The sequence below is a fragment of the Protomyctophum parallelum genome, assembly GCF_964188405.1.
Source record: "Protomyctophum parallelum genome assembly, chromosome: 8".
Classification (NCBI taxonomy): domain Eukaryota; kingdom Metazoa; phylum Chordata; class Actinopteri; order Myctophiformes; family Myctophidae; genus Protomyctophum; species Protomyctophum parallelum.
In genome coordinates this window covers 22,675,294-22,694,832 of record NC_139703.1, presented here as the reverse complement: position 1 = coordinate 22,694,832, position 19,539 = coordinate 22,675,294, and the positions used below count along the sequence as shown (strand labels likewise).

The following is a 19,539-nucleotide window of genomic DNA, read 5'->3' as shown; positions in this document are numbered from 1 at the left end:
AAGCAGGAGACTCATTCTTCACCTCTCTCCCTCACCCTCCCTCCACTCATCTCTCTCTCTCTCTCTCTCTCTCTCTCTCTCTCCTCTTAAATTAACATGGAACGGCCAGGAGGGGAAAAAAGAGAAAGCCAACGAGGGTGAAAGGCAAAGAAAAGAAAAATTAAATGCATTTAATAAATGGCTGACTTCAAATCGCGCAGCTTTTCAACTCTAGCTGCCTATTCACACGCTCCAATGAAAAGATAGAGGGGGGAGGGGGGGAGGGGGGGTGATCATTCAGAGAGAGAGGGAGAGAGAGAGAGAGAGAGAGAGAGAGAGAGAGAGAGAGAGACAAAGCCGAATGAAAATATAATTCCTCATTGTGAGGTGTCTTTTGTCCCGGCCCGTCGGACCGCTAATGGCGGAGCCTTTTGTTTTGGCGTGGATGGAGGCAGAGGGCCCGGGAGGAGGAGGAGGAGGAGGAGGGTGTCGTTTTGGTGCCCGCCCGCGTGGCGTGCCCAGCGCGCCCGCCCCGCGCCCACATAATCACCACGCTTTGTGACATTAGATTATAGGGGCAATTAATGGCGTCGGAGGCTTTAACAACTCATCGCATTCAGCCCTGCACGGCTGGCACGTACATGCACACACACACACACACACACACACACACACACACACACACACACACACACACACACACACACACACACACACACACACACACAGATAGGGGCACTGATAGTCATGCAAAGACACACACACACACACACACACACACACACACACACACACACACACGTGTGCACACACACACACACACACACACAAACAGGCGTGCCCGCTTGGCGTCGTGAGGGCATCAGCCAACAAAGGTGCTATAACTCCCGTAATTATCACGGCAGTGACTTGAGCATGTCAATGGCATTGTGTGTGTGTGTGTGTGTGTGTGCGTGCGTGCGTGCGTGCGTGCGTGCGTGCGTGCGTGCGTGCGTGCGTGCGTGCGTGCGTGCGTGCGTGCGTGCGTGCGTGCGTGCGTGCGTGCGTGCGTGCGTGCATGCGTGCGTGCGTGCGTGCGTGCGTATGTGCGTATGTGCGTGCGTGCGTGCGTGTGTGCGTGCGCGCGTGCGTGTGCGTGTGCGCGCGTGTGTATACAACAGAACATAGGTGGTTGTCAAGCAAGGAAAGAATGGGATGCGAGAGAGCAATTAATTACAGCTTTTCATTCGCCGGCCCCAGACTGACAGAGCCACCCCACCCCACCCCAGCCCCCGGCGGCAGAGGGGGGGGGGGCTGGCATAACGCCAATAAGGCAGCACCCATCATCACCCCATAACATCCCCCCTGTACCCCCCACCCCCCCCCCCCCCCACACCACGACGCATGCAAGCTGATGATTGGCTGGTCACCCCATATATAGCGATGATTTGAGCAAAGTATACACATTGTATAAAGGATAAAGGAGATGGCAGAAAAGTGATTACATTGTTTGTAATCTCGTTACCTTAATTGGTAGTTTTGTGTGTGTGTATATTATGTCTTCTGTCATATACATCTAGTATCTACATCGTCGCAAAGTATTTCATGTCAATGACCTCCATGGGCTCCCAGATATATGACCCCCATCTGAAAAATGGTCTGTGCCAGGGACCCCCCCCCCCCCCGTATAAGAGAAGATTTGTTCAAAATCTTCTCGATTTTTGAACGAAAAAATATTAAAGAATTGCAGATGGACGTCAGCTCTTTTAAAAAATCTATATATTTGAATAGCCAACGTATCAATGAATGTGATATTGTATCAACACGTGTTTCTCCCGTGGACCCTAAAAGACATGTGTCAGCGACAGTGCTGTATAGTGGTCCCTGAGGGAGTTCCAGGTGGTCCGCAGATAAAGGATGGAGAGGAGTGTACAATGAAACCGTACGGGTCCATTTTGCTTTCATTGCACACTCTCAAGAGTTAAATTATTGTTGAACCTCTGCATAATTTACAAGAAGTCTTTAATGAGAGAATGGTTATATCAACGTTTGCCACCTAATGGCACCAACATCAATACAGCATGGAATTGTGGACGGCATCTATACGAACTAAAAAATATTCTTTAGTTTTGTGTCTGTGAGGCTAAATGTCGTCAATTGGTGGTCCGTGGCTCAAATGCTGAATGTAATGGACCTTGATATGAACAGGGTTGAAAACCAATACCCAAACCACTTTTTTTTTAAGAACCTGCATTTGCCTGCATGACCTCAAAGGTTGTCCACCAGAAATAGTATCTATGACCCCGTAGGATCACAACCTATATGGACAACCCGGTCAATTTTTACTGTATAGAACAATGCTCTACAGTAGCCTATTTCCCTCTTGTGTTGCGCCTGGCAGGCAAAGCAGTGTGATGGTTTGGCGACGACCAGATGAGATACACACTCACACACACACACACACACACACACACGCACACACGCACACACGCACACACACACACACACACACACACACACACACACACACACACACACACACACACACACACACACACACACACACACACGCACACACACGCAGGCAGAGAGGAGAGAGGAGAAGAGAGCGGGAGAGACAGAGAGAGTGTTTTAGTATTTATGGACAATCTTGTTTACAACGTCAAATCAGCTCCTTACACATTTAATTTAACTCTGACAGCTCTCTCTCTCTCTCTCTCTCTCTCTCTCTCTCTCTGTCTCTGTCTGCCTCTCTCTCTCTCTCTGTCTCTCTCTCTCTCTCTGTCTCTGTCTCTGTCTCTGTCTCTGTCTCTGTCTCTCTCTCTCTCTCTCTCTCTCTCTCTCTCTCTCTCTCTCTCTCTCTCCTTCGTGACATCCCCGCAGGTGGTGAATAGATAGATTGCGCCATAGAGAGAGACACGCACGCACGCATGCACACACGCACGCACACACGCACGCACGCACACACGCTCGTTCGCACGCACGCACGCACACAGTTGACTATAGGAGACAGGAGAGGAGGAGGTTGCCATTTCTCGGCGGACTAAATAAAGATAAACGGCCATGAATTTCAGGGGTTATAACTCAGGCCTCGTATTTAAAACAGCCGTCAGGTCTTAACGGCCCGTGCACTGTTTGTATTGAGCAGACTTTATCGACAGACACGCCCGTATAAAGGCATGCGGCGGAGAGGAGAGCTAATCATCATTTAGCTTGTAAACAGGGAAAAATATCACCTCTCTGTCTCTCTCTCTCTCTCTCTCGCCCGAAACTTAATTTGGTTACTGAGGAGGAAAGTACTTAATCAGCAGCAACGCAAGCTCGTGTGTGCGTGCATTGTGTGTGTGTGTGTGTGTGTGTGTGTGCGTGTGCGTGTGCGTGTGCGTGTGCGTGTGCGTGTGCGTGTGCGTGTGCGTGTGTGTGTGTGTGTGGGTGTGTGTGGGTGTGGGTGTGCAAGCACACGTGCCTGCCCGCGCATGTATGTTTATTACTGACACGATTAGTCCATCTTCATTTCAGCGTCTAGTGTGTAAGTAATCACATTAGCATCAGCATGTCTGTGTGTGTGTGTGTGTGTGTGTGTGTGTGTGTGTGTGTGTGTGTGTGTGTGTGTGTGTGTGTGCCTGCGTGTGTGTGTGCGTGCGTAGTTTTAGTCCACTGAATATCATAAGATTGTAGTCAACTAAATCTTGATGTATTTTGCGTCGTTTTTTTGTTACCAAGCACACTCTTTCTATTTGCTGATTATCAATACTAGAATTTCGCGGGCCTGCGGCCCGCTCAATCCTAGCGCCATTCGGAAGAAGGCAATAGCGGGAGGTCGATGGGAGTGCTGTACTGTACCCCTTTGTACTGTACTGCACTCCTTAGTATTGCACTGTACTGTAATGTTGTCCTCTGTACTGTACTGAACTGTACTGTACTTTACTGTAATTCTTTGTTCTGTACTGTATTTTACTATACTTATTTGTACTGTACTGTACTGTACTGTACTGTACTGTACTGTACTGTACTGTACTGTACTGTACTGTACTGTACTGTACTGTACTGTACTGTACTGTACTGTTAGTGTTGTTATTAGTGTTGTTATTGTTGTTGTTATTCTTCTTATAATGATTATTATTGAGAGATCATGAGAACACAGCGAAGTTGTGATGAAGTAATGTGGCTCTTTATCCAACCAAATGAAATAATAATAATAATACAGACAGGTGAAAACGCCCACGAAATCAAAGAAATTAGCTGAAAGTTATGAATCCGTTGGTTTGCTGTGGGTCTATTGTCTATTATGCTATTCCTGTCATTCTACTTAAATCAGTTGTGTCTAAAGGAGATCAGTCAATATCCCGTAATATAAAAAAGAGTAACAGTTAATTTAATTATCAAACCGTTACAAATGAGTGAGTTTACAGAGAAGCTTATTGTTATTATTATTATGATTATTATTAGTATTGTTATTGTGATTAGCGAGTCGTAGTTTGTTGGCATTTGAATGGCCATGACATTAAGGGGTAAGAAACCATCCCGGTCGCGTGGTTCATGTAACGCGTGTGTCACTGTGAAGGACTGGCCCCATTAAGTGAACGCAGTTGGCGTAAAAAGACGCCAACATGACGATTTTCACGTAGGCTGTTGAGATTGCGCAATAATGTGTTATTTCATATAAATGGGTACTGTACTGTAAATATGACAGTTGTATGAATGCAAAGTAGTGGTTAATGTCTGGACAGGCATGCTGTTGGTTTTGTGCATGGTGAGATGTGTGCAAACGGTGTGGTTTGGTAGGAGAAGACGGACAAAGGACGTGCTGTTGCGCTGTCTATTAGTGTGGCAGGATAATAGTTAGCCTCAGTTGTTTTTATGTAGTTTCCGTCAGTGAAAAAAGCCAGTCGGTGAACATTCTTTGTCGTAGTTTTAGTCGAGGAAATGCATGAGCACGGACATGATATTAGGATTGCTGCGTCTCTCTCTCTCTCTCTCTCTCTCTCTCTCTGTATGTGTCTCTGTATGTGTCTCTGTTGTGGCCTGCCTTCCACTTTTACTGCAAAGATAGTGATCTTGGCCAAGGCCGTAGCGTAACGGTCTGGGCACCGGACTGGTAATCCAGTCGCAGTGTGCCGCGGGTTCGACTCCCGGACCCGACACGGCCTTTACTGCATGTCATCCCCCCATCTCTCTCCCGTTTCCTGTCAACCTACTGTCTGTCCCTTCAAAAAATCAATAAAAAGGCGTAAGCCGCAAAAAATATCTTAAAAAAAAAAAAAGATAGTGATCTTATCAGACGCTCCTCTCCTCTCCTCTCCTCTCCTCTCCTCTCCTCTCCTCTCCTCTCCTCTCCTCTCCTCTCCTCTCCTCTCCTCTCCTCTCCTCTCCTCTCCTCTCCTCTCCCCTCCCCTTCCCTCCCAGGGTGTGGACAGAGGGCTGCTAATCATGTGTTTATTGAAGGAGATAAGATGATATATTCCGTCTGGGGAGAGATTGCATCTCTGTTGTTGTCACACAGTGCCAGATTGTATTATTTTGAATTTCTTTCTGTGCTGTGTTGCAGCAGAGAGGGAGTGAGTGTCAACAACAATGTGAGCGAGTAGCAGCACATGTACTCTGTTTGTTTGGGTTAGCAGCGTTTAATTATGCCTGGTTTATACTTGTGTTGCATCCACACTACATGTTGCATACTGTTGGTGGGGGCGATGCCTCGTGAGAAAACCACACCTCCCGAATAGGGATGCTATATAGAGTTTGAATGGTTAATATTTTTGTTTGTTTTGAGGGGCACTAGCCCCTCCACCGTCTGGCTGTTTCTTTTATCATAATGATGCAGCCACGTCTGTGGACTTTTTACCTTTATTTATAGAGCACTAAACGCGACATCATGTGGCAGCCAAGTCTATGGACTTTTGATGCTTGTTTAAAGGAGTGAGGCCCATGCACCTCACTTCACGCAAGTGTGATTTTCCATTTTACGTCACCATCAAATAAACATTTTGTTGCCCCAGTTGAGTCCCAGTTCACCATGACCTCATGTGGATCTAAGTGTGTGTGTGTGTGTGTGTGTGTGTGTGTGTGTGTGTGTGTGTGTGTGTGTGTGTGTGTGTGTGTGTGTGTGTGTGTGTGTGTGTGTGTGTGTGTGTGTGTGTGTATGCGAGCGCACGCGCGTGCTTGTCTGCGTTGTAGGGCGTCAACGACTTGTGATTTTTGCAAGTCGACTTGCTGTCAGTAAAAGTTGAAGTCGACTTGTTGAAATGTCAACTTTTTGGTTTATTTCCTAGTGTGCGCTCGCACACGTGCGTCTGTCGAGGAAAGACATATTTTGCAGACACAGCATGTCCCTTCTCTGTCCCATGTCTCCAGGTTCCTGTGTCCATGATGATAACATATTGTCTTGTCTGTCCCATGTCTCCAGGTTCCTGTGTCCATGATGATAACATATTGTCTTGTCTGTCCCATGTCTCCAGGTCCCTGTGTCCATGATGATAACATATTGTCTTGTCTGTCCCATGTCTCCAGGTTCCTGTGTCCATGGTGATAACATATTGTCTTGTCTGTCCCATGTCTCCAGGTTCCTGTGTCCATGGCCATGATGATAACATATTGTCTTGTCTGTCCCATGTCTCCAGGTTCCTGTGTCCATGATGATAACATATTGTCTTGTCTGTCCCATGTCTCCAGGTTCCCGTGTCCATGATGATAACATATTGTCTTGCCTGTCCCATGTCTCCAGGTTCCTGTGTCCATGATGATAACATATTGTCTTGTCTGTCCCATGTCTCCAGGTTCCTGTGTCCATGATGATAACATATTGTCTTGTCTGTCCCATGTCTCCAGGTTCCTGTGTCCATGATGATAACATATTGTCTTGTCTGTCCCATGTCTCCAGGTCCCTGTGTCCATGATGATAACATATTGTCTTGTCTGTCCCATGTCTCCAGGTTCCTGTGTCCATGTTGATAACATATTGTCTTGTCTGTCCCATGTCTCCAGGTTCCTGTGTCCATGATGATAACATATTGTCTTGTCTGTCCCATGTCTCCAGGTTCCTGTGTCCATGATGATAACATATTGTCTTGTCTGTCCCATGTCTCCAGGTTCCTGTGTCCATGGCCATGATGAGCCCACAGATGATAACTCCTCAACAGATGCAGCAGATCCTCTCTCCACCGCAGCTGCAAGCACTGCTGCAGCAACAGCAGGCCCTGATGCTACAGCAGGTATATGTACGCAAGTATATGTGATTTTCTTTTTTTTCATATTAATACAGTTTGAATGTTGAAGAAGGTTTTCATTCAAACAGATTGTTCATTTGGGCAAATGAAATGTATACATTTATACGTCAAAGTGGGCTTGTTTTTTAACAAGTTTTTGGGGGCAGAAGAGCGCAGTTCCGAGATTTGCATGTTGTTTTCGATTGGTCCTGGAATCTCTTTGTCCTCAGGTTTCACGCTCTGATCACCGCCCATTAGCGTGCTTGTGTTTGTAAACACAGAAGTATTCTACATGGCTATAGTATAAGGAGGAGCATTTGGGTTATACTTTACAGAAAATAAACAAAACCACGTATAGCTACTCGCTGAAATACACTTCCCAGCTTGGAGTCTTTCACCAACAAACAACAGGCTAGAAGCTAGCTAGCCTAGTTAGCTAGCCGTCTGTGTTGTGTGTTAAAGAGCAAAGAGCCAAGATCACGCGTCTTTTCTTTAAATCATAACTCGCTCATTCTTTGCTCATTTAAAAAAAGGATATATACTATGTAAACTATGAAATGCAGGCTTTCATTTGGTATATAGAACGTTTGTGTAGGCCGTCTCTACGAAACGGTATCAATTGAAAAGGAAATGTCGGGAAATCGCTTTATTTTTTCCCTCGCGCACCCAGCAAAGAGCCAAGATCACACGTCTTTTCTTTAAATCATAACTCGCTCATTTCTTGCTCATTTAAAAAAAGGTTATATACTATGTAAACTATGAAATGCAGGCTTTCATTTGGTATATAGAACGTTTGTGTAGGCCGTCTCTACGAAACGGTATCAATTGAAATGGAAATGTCGGGAAATCGCTATTTTTTTTTCCTCGCGCACCCAGCAAAGAGCCAAGATCACGCGTCTTTTCTTTAAATCATAACTCGCTCATTTCTTGCTCATTTAAAAAAAGGTTATATACTATGTAAACTATGAAATGCAGGCTTTCATTTGGTATATAGAACGTTTGTGTAGGACGTCTCTACGAAACGGTATCAATTGACTAATGATCATTATGACTTGCTGTTTGCTGTATCTGTTTTTTTTAAATAGCAAATCTACAAGCGCACAACGCATCATAGCCTGATGCGTCGGTTTTATTTATTTAAAATACTGGGTCAATTGTCTGACTTTGATTGCTTAAAGTAGACCTGCATAAAATTCTGTACTGCAGCTATTTACAACCAGGTAGTGTATAAGTTAAATTGAATTGTTGTACTTTCAAAAGGGTTTATTGGGGCACCTAAGGTGTAAGATCTCATTCTTCTACCCTTTGTTTCAGTGCACACATGTTAAAGCATTGGTCTAAAACTACATAGCCTATATCCATTGAAAACTCTGTTAGCCTACTAGTTACTTTTTAGATTGTATTATTACAAAACATACACTAAACAACTTCAGTCCTATATTTCTTTACTTTAACTCAAGTACTCATGTACTTTCCCACACCTAAGTGTCCACTCAACTGTCATTGACAGCTAACCTAGTGGGGGAGTGGTTAGTGGGTGGGGGAGTGATTATGCAAGAAATTAGGGGTGTGGACAAGTATCTATTGTCACACCCATTCAAGTGGTGCTAAAATTTCAGGATTCTTTGCATGGCTTATTCTCTGCTTTGGGGTTTCTGTTTCAACAAGTTTTAGATGGTCATATCTCCTTCAATTATTGTCCAATTTCATTGAATGATACACCATATGAAAGCTTACATTCTGTACTTTAATAATCTGTAAAAATCGAGTTGAGGCATATTCTGCTGGCACTGGTCACATATATGGTCCATTATCTGCGTAATGTTATTTTTTACGAACGTCATATAAAAGCATATAAGTCTCATGTCCGCTCTCCATTGGCCATCTAGCCTTTCTTCCATGGATTAACCCATTTTGTTGTTAGCATTATGCTATGCTTTAGCTATTTAAAAATAGCAGATCTACAAGCTCATAGCGCGCCACTGAGTGGCACGCTATGAGCTTGTAGGTCTGCTATTTTTGAAAAATCAAAGAACGACTGACACTGAAACATGGCTTTTTCAGAAAAACTGTCAGGATGTAGAGGACATTTTTAGAATCTGATCTCAGGTCAGAATGTGTTAAAGTCATCAGTCATACCTCGGTCCTGTGAGATCGCATTAACACATTCTGTACATACAACGTCTGGAAACGTACATCGGTACATCACGTACATGTCTGTAGACGTCCTCTAGCGCATCCTCAATGATACCGGTGGTGAGAGAGGAATATTCAGATTTTTTTCCATTTTTTTATTTGTCAGTTCGCCTTTCGGCTACCGTATATGCTACACTCTCCTACGCTGACCTATAGCTGTTAGCGCGGAAGAAAGAATGACCCGTCTCTCCTAATCCAGGGTCGCTCTCCATGGTTCTGAACGGATCGATATACTGGCGCTTCGTTTCTGCTCCTCATCCGTCTCTCTCCCGCAAAATATGAACGCTTTTTGCACATGCATGCACAAAACTACATGCACAAACACACTATGCGCACGTAAAACACACTCACACCCGTGTGTGTGTGTGTGTGTGTGCGCACTGTGGACATGAATGCACACCGATAGACACATACTGTCAGTGTGTATCATGCACTCTTACACACACGATTGTACATATCACACACACACACGCACACACGCACACACACACACGCGCGCGCACACACACACACACACACACACGCACACACGCACACGCACGTGCACACGCACACGCACACGCACACACACACGCACACACACACACACACACACACACACACACACACACACACACACACACACATGTGCACTGCACGTCTTGTGTGTGTTTTAAGACGTGCAGACGTTACACTGGGTGCGATTGTATCTGGATGGCACGCACACACACCCGCGCACACACGGGGAGACGCATACGCACTCGCTCGCACGTGTGTGCGGTTTACGATCGGTTTACGTGCGTCAGTCATTGAATCATTCGTCGTGACTTACGGGCGTTTGTTTGGGCTCGCCGGGGCAGGTGAAGAAGCCATTGCCATGCCGACCTGCGTCCACGAACAAAACAAAAAGAAAGAAAAAAAAAAAAAAACAACGATAATCACTCGTTCGTCGCGGCCAATGTATATTTAAACACCTGCCAAAACCCACAGGGCAACCTTCCCGCATACGCACATGCACGCACGTACAAACATGCATGCACGCACGCATGCACACACGCACGCACGCACGCACGCACGCACGCACGCACCCACTCGCAAACGTGTAAAAGACATCTATTAAAAGATGTGCGGATAGAGAGGTAATTGTACTACAGAAATGGCCGGAATACATAATCATATGGCATACAACTCCGAGAGTCTGGCAGATGGAACCCTTACGGGTCCATTGGGTAAAAGAAAAAGACACACTCAGGACCGTTCCAGTGTGGTGTGTTTGAGCCCAGTGGATTTAATAAGGCAGCGGAGTGCGTACGGTAGCTTTGGGGCGTATGGAGTATAAATTGCATGTGGAACATCTGACAATGAATATCTGAAATGTGCTGGCTCTCTGGAAACACACACACTCACGCACGCGCGCACACGCGCACACAGGGACAGCTAAGAACCTCTTCAGCAGCGTCGCTCTTTTTTTTACTCTAACAAGGAAAAGGGAGGTGTGGGGGTGGCCGACGTGCACGCAAGACACACACACACACACACACACACACACACACACTCGCGCACACACACGCTTTTCTTTTTACCCTGGCTCTTAAAAACGGGCGAGTTTTACACAGCTCTCCCACTTAATTAACCACAGTATGGACTGGCTCTTAGTCCATATCTGCAAATCAGGCACTTTTATGCACACGCAGAATCCTGCACACTCTCTCTCTCTCACACACACACACACACACACACACACACACACACACAGAGAGAGAGAGAACAATCAGCGACCACATCACTCACCGGAGCATTAAATTTCATATCCCCATGGCGATGCGCGGCATTGTGTGAGAGTGTGTAAGTAAGTAGGGTTTATGGCCCGCTGCCACACACTGTGTGTGTGTGTGTGTGTGTGTGTGTGTGTGTGTGTGCGCGTGCGTGTTTTAACCTTTAAGTTTCCTCTAACCTTTCTCTTATGAAGCGACCGCTCAGCGCGTCTTTCTTAAGCATGTTTAGTAACGTCAAGGTCGCCGTAATAGTCTGGAGAGGTGAACGCACGCACGCGCACACGCACGCGCACACACACACACACACACACACACACACACTCCTAATGCACAGAAACCACTGAATCAAATCATTAAAGCGACCTTAATTATCACTTAATTATGCCCCACCGACTCACCATTCTCTCCATATTCACACAGACACACGTGCATGTGCGTGTGCGTGTGTGTGTGTGCATGTGTGTGTGTGTGTGTGTGTGTGTGTGTGTGCGCGCGCTCGCATTTGTCTGCGCGGCGCGGAGGCCATCAGGGCTAGTGACGCGGAAAAGGAGAGATTAACTCCGCCCACGGAGCGATAAAAACAGAGCGGGAGGACAGATGGAGAGAGAAAGAATACGAGACGCACTTTAAATAAATTAACCACGCCAGATACAGAAGAGGAAAGGCAAAAAGGAAACTCCATGCATGCGTGCACTGCAAAGAGAGGAGACAAAAGGAAAGCGCCGTTAATTGCATTAAACAGCAACCGAATGCGTGCGCGCACATACTGTACCGTACACCCCCATGTGTGGATGTTTGTGTGGACAGTATCCATTATGTTAATGTGTTAATGTTGTTAATGTGTTTATCCAGACTTTTGTTTTGTTTGTTTTCACTGTATCTCAGACAGTGATCTACCATAGTGTCCACTGTATCTCAGACAGTTACTGTATCTACACCATGGTCTCCACTGTATCTCAGACAGTTACTGTATCTATACCATGGTGTCACTGTATCTCAGACAGTTACTGTATCTATACCATGGTGTCACTGTATCTCAGACAGTGAACTACCATTGTGTCCACTGCATCTCACAGAGAACTACCATGGTGTCACTGTATCTCACAGTGAACTACCATGGTGTCCACTGTATCTCACAGAGAACTACCATGGTGTCACTGTATCTCACAGTGAACTACCATGGTGTCCACTGTATCTCACGGAGAACTACCATGGTGTCACTGTATCTCACAGTGAACTACCATGGTGTCACTGTATCTCACAGTGAACTACCATGGTGTCCACTGTATCTCACAGAGAACTACCATGGTGTCCACTGTATCTCACAGTGAACTACCATGGTGTCCACTGTATCTCACAGAGAACTACCATGGTGTCCACTGTATCTCACAGTGAACTACCATGGTGTCCACTGTATCTCACAGTGAACTACCATGGTGTCCACTGTATCTCACAGAGAACTACCATGGTGTCCACTGTATCTCACAGTGAACTACCATGGTGTCCACTGCATCTCACAGAGAACTACCATGGTGTCACTGTATCTCACAGTGAACTACCATGGTGTCCACTGTATCTCACAGTGAACTACCATGGTGTCCACTGTATCTCACAGTGAACTACCATGGTGTCCACTGCATCTCACAGAGAACTACCATGGTGTCACTGTATCTCACAGTGAACTACCATGGTGTCCACTGTATCTCACAGTGAACTACCATGGTGTCCACTGTATCTCACAGTGAACTACCATGGTGTCCACTGCATCTCACAGAGAACTACCATGGTGTCACTGTATCTCAGACAGTGAACTACCATGGTGTCCACTGTATCTCACAGTGAACTACCATGGTGTCACTGTATCTCACAGTGAACTACCATGGTGTCCACTGTATCTCACAGTGAACTACCATGGTGTCACTGTATCTCACAGTGAACTACCATGGTGTCACTGTATCTCACAGTGAACTACCATGGTGTCACTGTATCTCACAGTGAACTACCATGGTGTCCACTGTATCTCACAGTGAACTGCCATGGTGTCCACTGTATCTCACAGTGAACTACCATGGTGTCCACTGTATCTCTCAGTGAACTGCCATGGTGTCCACTGTATCTCACAGTGAACTACCATGGTGTCCACTGTATCTCACAGTGAACTACCATGGTGTCACTGCATCTCTCAGTGAACTACCATGGTGTCCACTGTATCTCACAGTGAACTACCATGGTGTCCACTGTATCTCACAGTGAACTACCATGGTGTCACTGTATCTCTCAGTGAACTACCATGGTGTCCAATGTATCTCTCAGTGAACTACCATGGTGTCCACTGCATATCTCAGTGAACTACCATGGTGTCACTGTATCTCACAGTGAACTACCATGGTGTCCACTGTATCTCACAGTGAACTACCATGGTGTCCACTGTATCTCACAGTGAACTACCATGGTGTCCACTGTATCTCACAGTGAACTACCATGGTGTCCACTGTATCTCTCAGTGAACTACCATGGTGTCACTGTATCTCACAGTGAACTACCATGGTGTCACTGTATCTCACAGTGAACTACCATGGTGTCCACTGTATCTCTCAGTGAACTACCATGGTGTCACTGTATCTCACAGTGAACTACCATGGTGTCCACTGTATCTCACAGTGAACTACCATGGTGTCACTGTATCTCAGACAGTGAACTACCATGGTGTCACTGTATCTCTCAGTGAACTACCATGGTGTCACTGTATCTCTCAGTGAACTACCATGGTGTCCACTGTATCTCTCAGTGAACTACCATGGTGTCACTGTATCTCTCAGTGAACTACCATGGTGTTACTGTATCTCTCAGTGAACTACCATGGTGTCCACTGTATCTCACAGTGAACTACCATGGTGTCCACTGTATCTCACAGTGAACTACCATGGTGTCACTGTATCTCACAGTAAACTACCATGGTAGTTCACTGCATCTCACAGTGAACTACCATGGTGTCCACTGTATCTCTCAGTGAACTACCATGGTGTCACTGTATCTCTCAGTGAACTACCATGGTGTCACTGTATCTCAGACAGTGAACTACCATGGTGTCACTGTATCTCACAGTGAACTACCATGGTGTCCACTGCATCTCTCAGTGAACTACCATGGTGTCCACTGCATCTCTCAGTGAACTACCATGGTGTTACTGTATCTCAGACAGTGAACTACCATGGTGTCACTGTATCTCACAGTGAACTACCATGGTGTCCACTGCATCTCTCAGTGAAGTACAATGGTGTCCACTGCATCTCTCAGTGAACTACCATGGTGTCCACTGTATCTCAGACAGTGAACTACCATGGTGTCACTGTATCTCACAGAGAACTACCATGGTGTCCACTGTATCTCACAGTGAACTACCATGGTGTCCACTGTATCTCACAGTGAACTACCATGGTGTCCACTGTATCTCACAGTGAACTACCATGGTGTCCACTGCATCTCTCAGTGAACTACCATGGTGTCACTGTATCTCTCAGTGAACTACCATGGTGTCCACTGCATCTCTCAGTGAACTACCATGGTGTCCACTGTATCTCTCAGTGAACTACCATGGTGTCCACTGCATCTCTCAGTGAACTACCATGGTGTCCACTGCATCTCTCAGTGAACTACCATGGTGTCCACTGCATCTCTCAGTGAACTACCATGGTGTCCACTGTATCTCACAGTGAACTACCATGGTGTCCACTGTATCTCACAGTGAACTACCATGGTGTCCACTGTATCTCACAGTGAACTACCATGGTGTCCACTGCATCTCTCAGTGAACTACCATGGTGTCCACTGTATCTCAGACAGTGAACTACCATGGTGTCCACTGCATCTCACAGTGAACTACCATGGTGTCCACTGTATCTCACAGTGAACTACCATGGTGTCCACTGTATCTCACAGTGAACTACCATGGTGTCCACTGCATCTCTCAGTGAACTACCATGGTGTCCACTGTATCTCAGACAGTGAACTACCATGGTGTCCACTGCATCTCTCAGTGAACTACCATGGTGTCCACTGTATCTCAGACAGTGAACTACCATGGTGTCCACTGCATCTCTCAGTGAACTACCATGGTGTCACTGTATCTCACAGTGAACTACCATGGTGTCCACTGCATCTCTCAGTGAACTACCATGGTGTCCACTGCATCTCTCAGTGAACTACCATGGTGTCCACTGTATCTCACAGTGAACTACCATGGTGTCCACTGCATCTCTCAGTGAACTACCATGGTGTCACTGTATCTCACAGTGAACTACCATGGTGTCCACTGCATCTCTCAGTGAACTACCATGGTGTCACTGTATCTCACAGTGAACTACCATGGTGTCACTGTATCTCACAGTGAACTACCATGGTGTCACTGTATCTCACAGTGAACTACCATGGTGTCCACTGTATCTCACAGTGAACTACCATGGTGTCCACTGCATCTCTCAGTGAACTACCATGGTGTCACTGTATCTCAGACAGTGAACTACCATGGTGTCACTGTATCTCACAGTGAACTACCATGGTGTCACTGTATCTCTCAGTGAACTACCATGGTGTCCACTGTATCTCAGACAGTGAACTACCATGTTGTCATTGTATCTCACAGTGAACTACCATGGTGTCACTGTATCTCACAGTGAACTACCATGGTGTCCACTGTATATCACAGTGCAGTGCAGTGCAGTGCAGTGCAGTGCAGTGCAGTGCAGTGCAGTGCAGTGCAATCATGCCCACACCTGTCTGTCTGTTGCCAGGTGTGTATTTGGGCTAAGCGTGTAATAATTGCTGGGAGACCTTCACTTATACCTCCACCGCAGGCTAGGAGAGAAGCATGTTGGGGCATGCAGCGCATGTGTGTGCGCATGCTATTTGCGTGTGTGTGTGTGTGTGTGTGTGTGTGTGTGTGTGTGTGTATGCGTGCGTGCGTGCGTGCTGTCTCTGCATTCCCTGCGAAGCTAGTACAGTAGCTAGTACTTGCCTTGACCTTTCATTGGAGCAGAGTATAAAAAGGCTGCTTGGAATGTGTGTGTGTGTGTGTGTGTGTGTGTGTGTGTGTGTGTGTGTGTGTGTGTGTGTGTGTGTGTGTGTGTGCACACGTGCATACGTGCCTGCTTGAGTGTGTTGTATTGTGTGTGCGAGTCAAACTCAAGCAGCGGTTTACACGCGCAACAAACAAGTCGACACGCGCGTATATGATATGACATCTGGCACGGAGATGAACGGAGAATAATAATAATAATAATAATGATGATAATAACAACAATAGCTTGTGTAACTACTCTGATCCCGCTGATCTCTCGCCACGTCTGCGTCTGCACATGTCTCTGCCAATAATGTTTCTTTCGAGAGGCGACAATGGCGCGGCTTGGCCTTCTTCTCTTAAAGCAATTACACCCTGTGTATGACTTCACTATTCATCTGAATGTGACTGAGTTGAACCTCTTCACTGCTGGATGGAGGGAGGGAGGGAGGGATATGATTACATTAGTCTCCAGACAAGCAACTATATTCCATAATCTTTCGGTTCATATGCTGCATAAAATGTACAATGTAGGCATTTGGAAGACACTCATAATCCAGAGAGATTTACTGTAAACCCGGAACAACACATGGTAATACATCAAACACATGAAGAATATAGTCATCAAGAATCACATCGAATCGAAGTTGCGCAACCCGGTCTAGGTTTCGCTAAAGAAGGAAAGGCCAAGCCAAAATAATAATGAAAAAAAAAAAATCAGCAATCCGTTTTGATATCAATAATAAAGCTTATCTGACAGATCAATCCGCCTGCAGGAGCGGAAGGTAATTACATTCCTTATGGCGGAGCGTTCCGCCATAAGCAGTTAAGTCTGTTAAGAACATCCGTCTTTCAATCGAATACCTGTACAATTAAACTATATTATACTATCAGTTTTGGACATAAGTTTCCAGGTAGCCTATACCTGAAGGCTCATACATACTCGTTTTTGGTGATAGCTTATCACCGCGGTGTAGTTTTTAAAGGGGTGGAAAACTACACCATTACGTCAGTCGCGGCGATGATCAGCTATCACCGCGGACACAGACCCATCTCTCTGTCTTTACTATCAGTCTTTTCACCCTTTTCACTGATTGGTCTAGAAGTTGGGTAAACCACAGGGAGGCGGGGTCAATCCTTAAGGACATCACCGCGAGTATGATGGCCTCAACTCTTATCACCGTTTTAGGTGATAAGCTGTCACCTAAAACAGTGATAACATATCACCAAAAACTGGAGTATGAGACGATGTTTTTTTCTTTAAGAAGCGGTGACCGTTGGGCACTGGCCTACTTGGAACGATGCAGTTGTAAATGCATGCCCCACCCAGATATTATGTCTGTGTCCCTTTTATGCCCATATATGGAGTTCTTTGTCAGCCATGCCCAAATATGGAGTCTATGCAGATGTGAGAACATAATTGTGCTGCCAGAACAGGCCAGCTCCATTATATAGAGATCTAGCGGTGATCTGGTGTGATGGCTCTGTGAGGCCAGAGCCTTTTGTGGCGGTTATGGACAACCATGTGTCCGACAGACTCAAGGCCAGGCACTGAACTCCCTGTGGGGGTGTGGAACGTGTGTGTTTTTGAAGTCGATGGGCCGAACGGTTCTCGAGTTACGTGCATTTCAGACCTACGGAGACACGGCGCATATAGATAGATTAGCATCTTTAGCTTCCATTTGACAGTATGACGGAAGCATTTGAAGCAAGAAACTAAAGTCTGACTTACACTCGGTCTTGTTGTCACAAACACCAAAAATAGGAGATCTACGGTGCGAGTTCACGGCGCGCATCGCGGCACAAACTTGTACATCCGCTATTTTCATACGAACTGTCATGCACTGAACTGAATCTCTCTTCCAGTTACAGGAGTATAGGCCTACTGTAAGACGCAACAGTATTTTAATGTCCTGTCTCTCTGTCTCTTTTTCTCGCACAGTTACATGAGTACTATACAAGAAGCAACAGTATTGTAAATAATGTCCTGTCTCTCTGTCTCTTTCTCGTACAGTTACAGGAGTACTACAAGAAGCAGCGGTATTGTAAATAATGTCCTGTCTCTCTGTCTCTTTATCGTACAGTTACAGGAGTACTACAAGAAGCAGCAAGAGCAGTTGCACCTCCAGCTCCTGACTCAACAGCAGCAGCAGGCCGGGAAGCAGGCAGCCAAAGAGGTGAGTCCTCTACTGCTCCCCACAGTCAGTCAGTCAGACAGACAGACAGACAGAGAGAGAGAGAGAGAGAGAGAGAGAGAGAGAGAGCCTGGGGTGAATGCTCTCTATGGGAGGAGCACTCTTTTAATTGTCAATTAACCCCAGATGCGCACACACACGCACATGCACACGCACACACATACACACACACACACACGCGCGCACACACACACGCACGCAAGCATGCACACACACACACACACACACACACACACACACACACACACACACACACACACACACACACACACACACACACACACACACACACACACACACACACACACACAAACACACACACTTGCAGGCAGTGGTATGGTACACAGTGTTAATGAACTCTGGGATTCAAATTGACACGCAGGATCAAGTGGGATCATCGCACGGGACAACAAAGAGGATCCCAATCGATCTCACATGATTACGTATGTGTGTGTGTGTGTGTGTGTGTGTGTGCGCGCACCCTCACCCAGTGTCAATTGTCCTGTGTATCCCTGGGTGCTACACTTCCTCTGCCAACCTGGGGAGAGCAACGGACTGACCTCATGCTTCCTCCAATGCATAAGGAGTCCAAGCCGTTTCTTTTCACCTGAGGGAGTTTCCCCGGTTGGTCGTAGCGCGTGAAAGGAACACGTTATTCCAACTATAGTTCCTTTCCCCTCCATCAGGCTGGCCAGGGGGAGGCAGTGTAGAGACCAGGGTTACTGCATGTTTCTTTTGTGAGGGTACATAATACCTACCCTAGGGAACCCGGGAAGAACATGCAAACTCCACACAGAAAGGGCCCTTCCACCAAACCTAGGGTATGGGCACCGTTGACACGGAGCCCCCACGCAGCGCCCTAGCGTCCCTTGCCTCACTTAACTGACTCAAGCATGGTTAGAATATCGATGTGCACGCACACATGCTCGCTCGTTTATTTTTATTCCTTCATTTGAGTCCACATGCTTATGAAATACATTACAAGGGCCCAAATTGAGTATAGAAACCAGTAATAGAGTCACAACAAGAGGATCAGCAGCCGTCGACCACAACGTATATAGCAATGTGCAGAACAGCTGTTGGTCACTCATCTCATTCTGTGAAAAGGATGCACCTCTAGTGGCTCCAAGCGGGATGGCCTATCTTCCCAAATGAGCAATGTGTTCCTCCAGGCTTTC

General features: G+C 46.2%; 2 protein-coding genes across 2 annotated transcripts in view; one reads left to right on the top strand and one right to left on the bottom strand.

The window, feature by feature from the left end:
- The window catches only part of ppfia4 (PTPRF interacting protein alpha 4), a gene marked incomplete at both ends in the record, with an annotated part of 396,281 nt that overhangs the window by 103,483 nt on the left and 273,259 nt on the right, over positions 1-19,539 (bottom strand). The window lies entirely within an intron of this gene.
- foxp4 (forkhead box P4) overlaps positions 7,047-19,539 on the top strand; it is a 54,638-nt gene continuing 42,145 nt past the window's right edge. The window contains 2 exon segments of the mRNA XM_083772204.1: positions 7,047-7,166; positions 18,251-18,343. Coding sequence (XP_083628330.1) covers positions 7,056-7,166; positions 18,251-18,343 — 204 coding nt within the window. The 5' untranslated portion in view covers positions 7,047-7,055.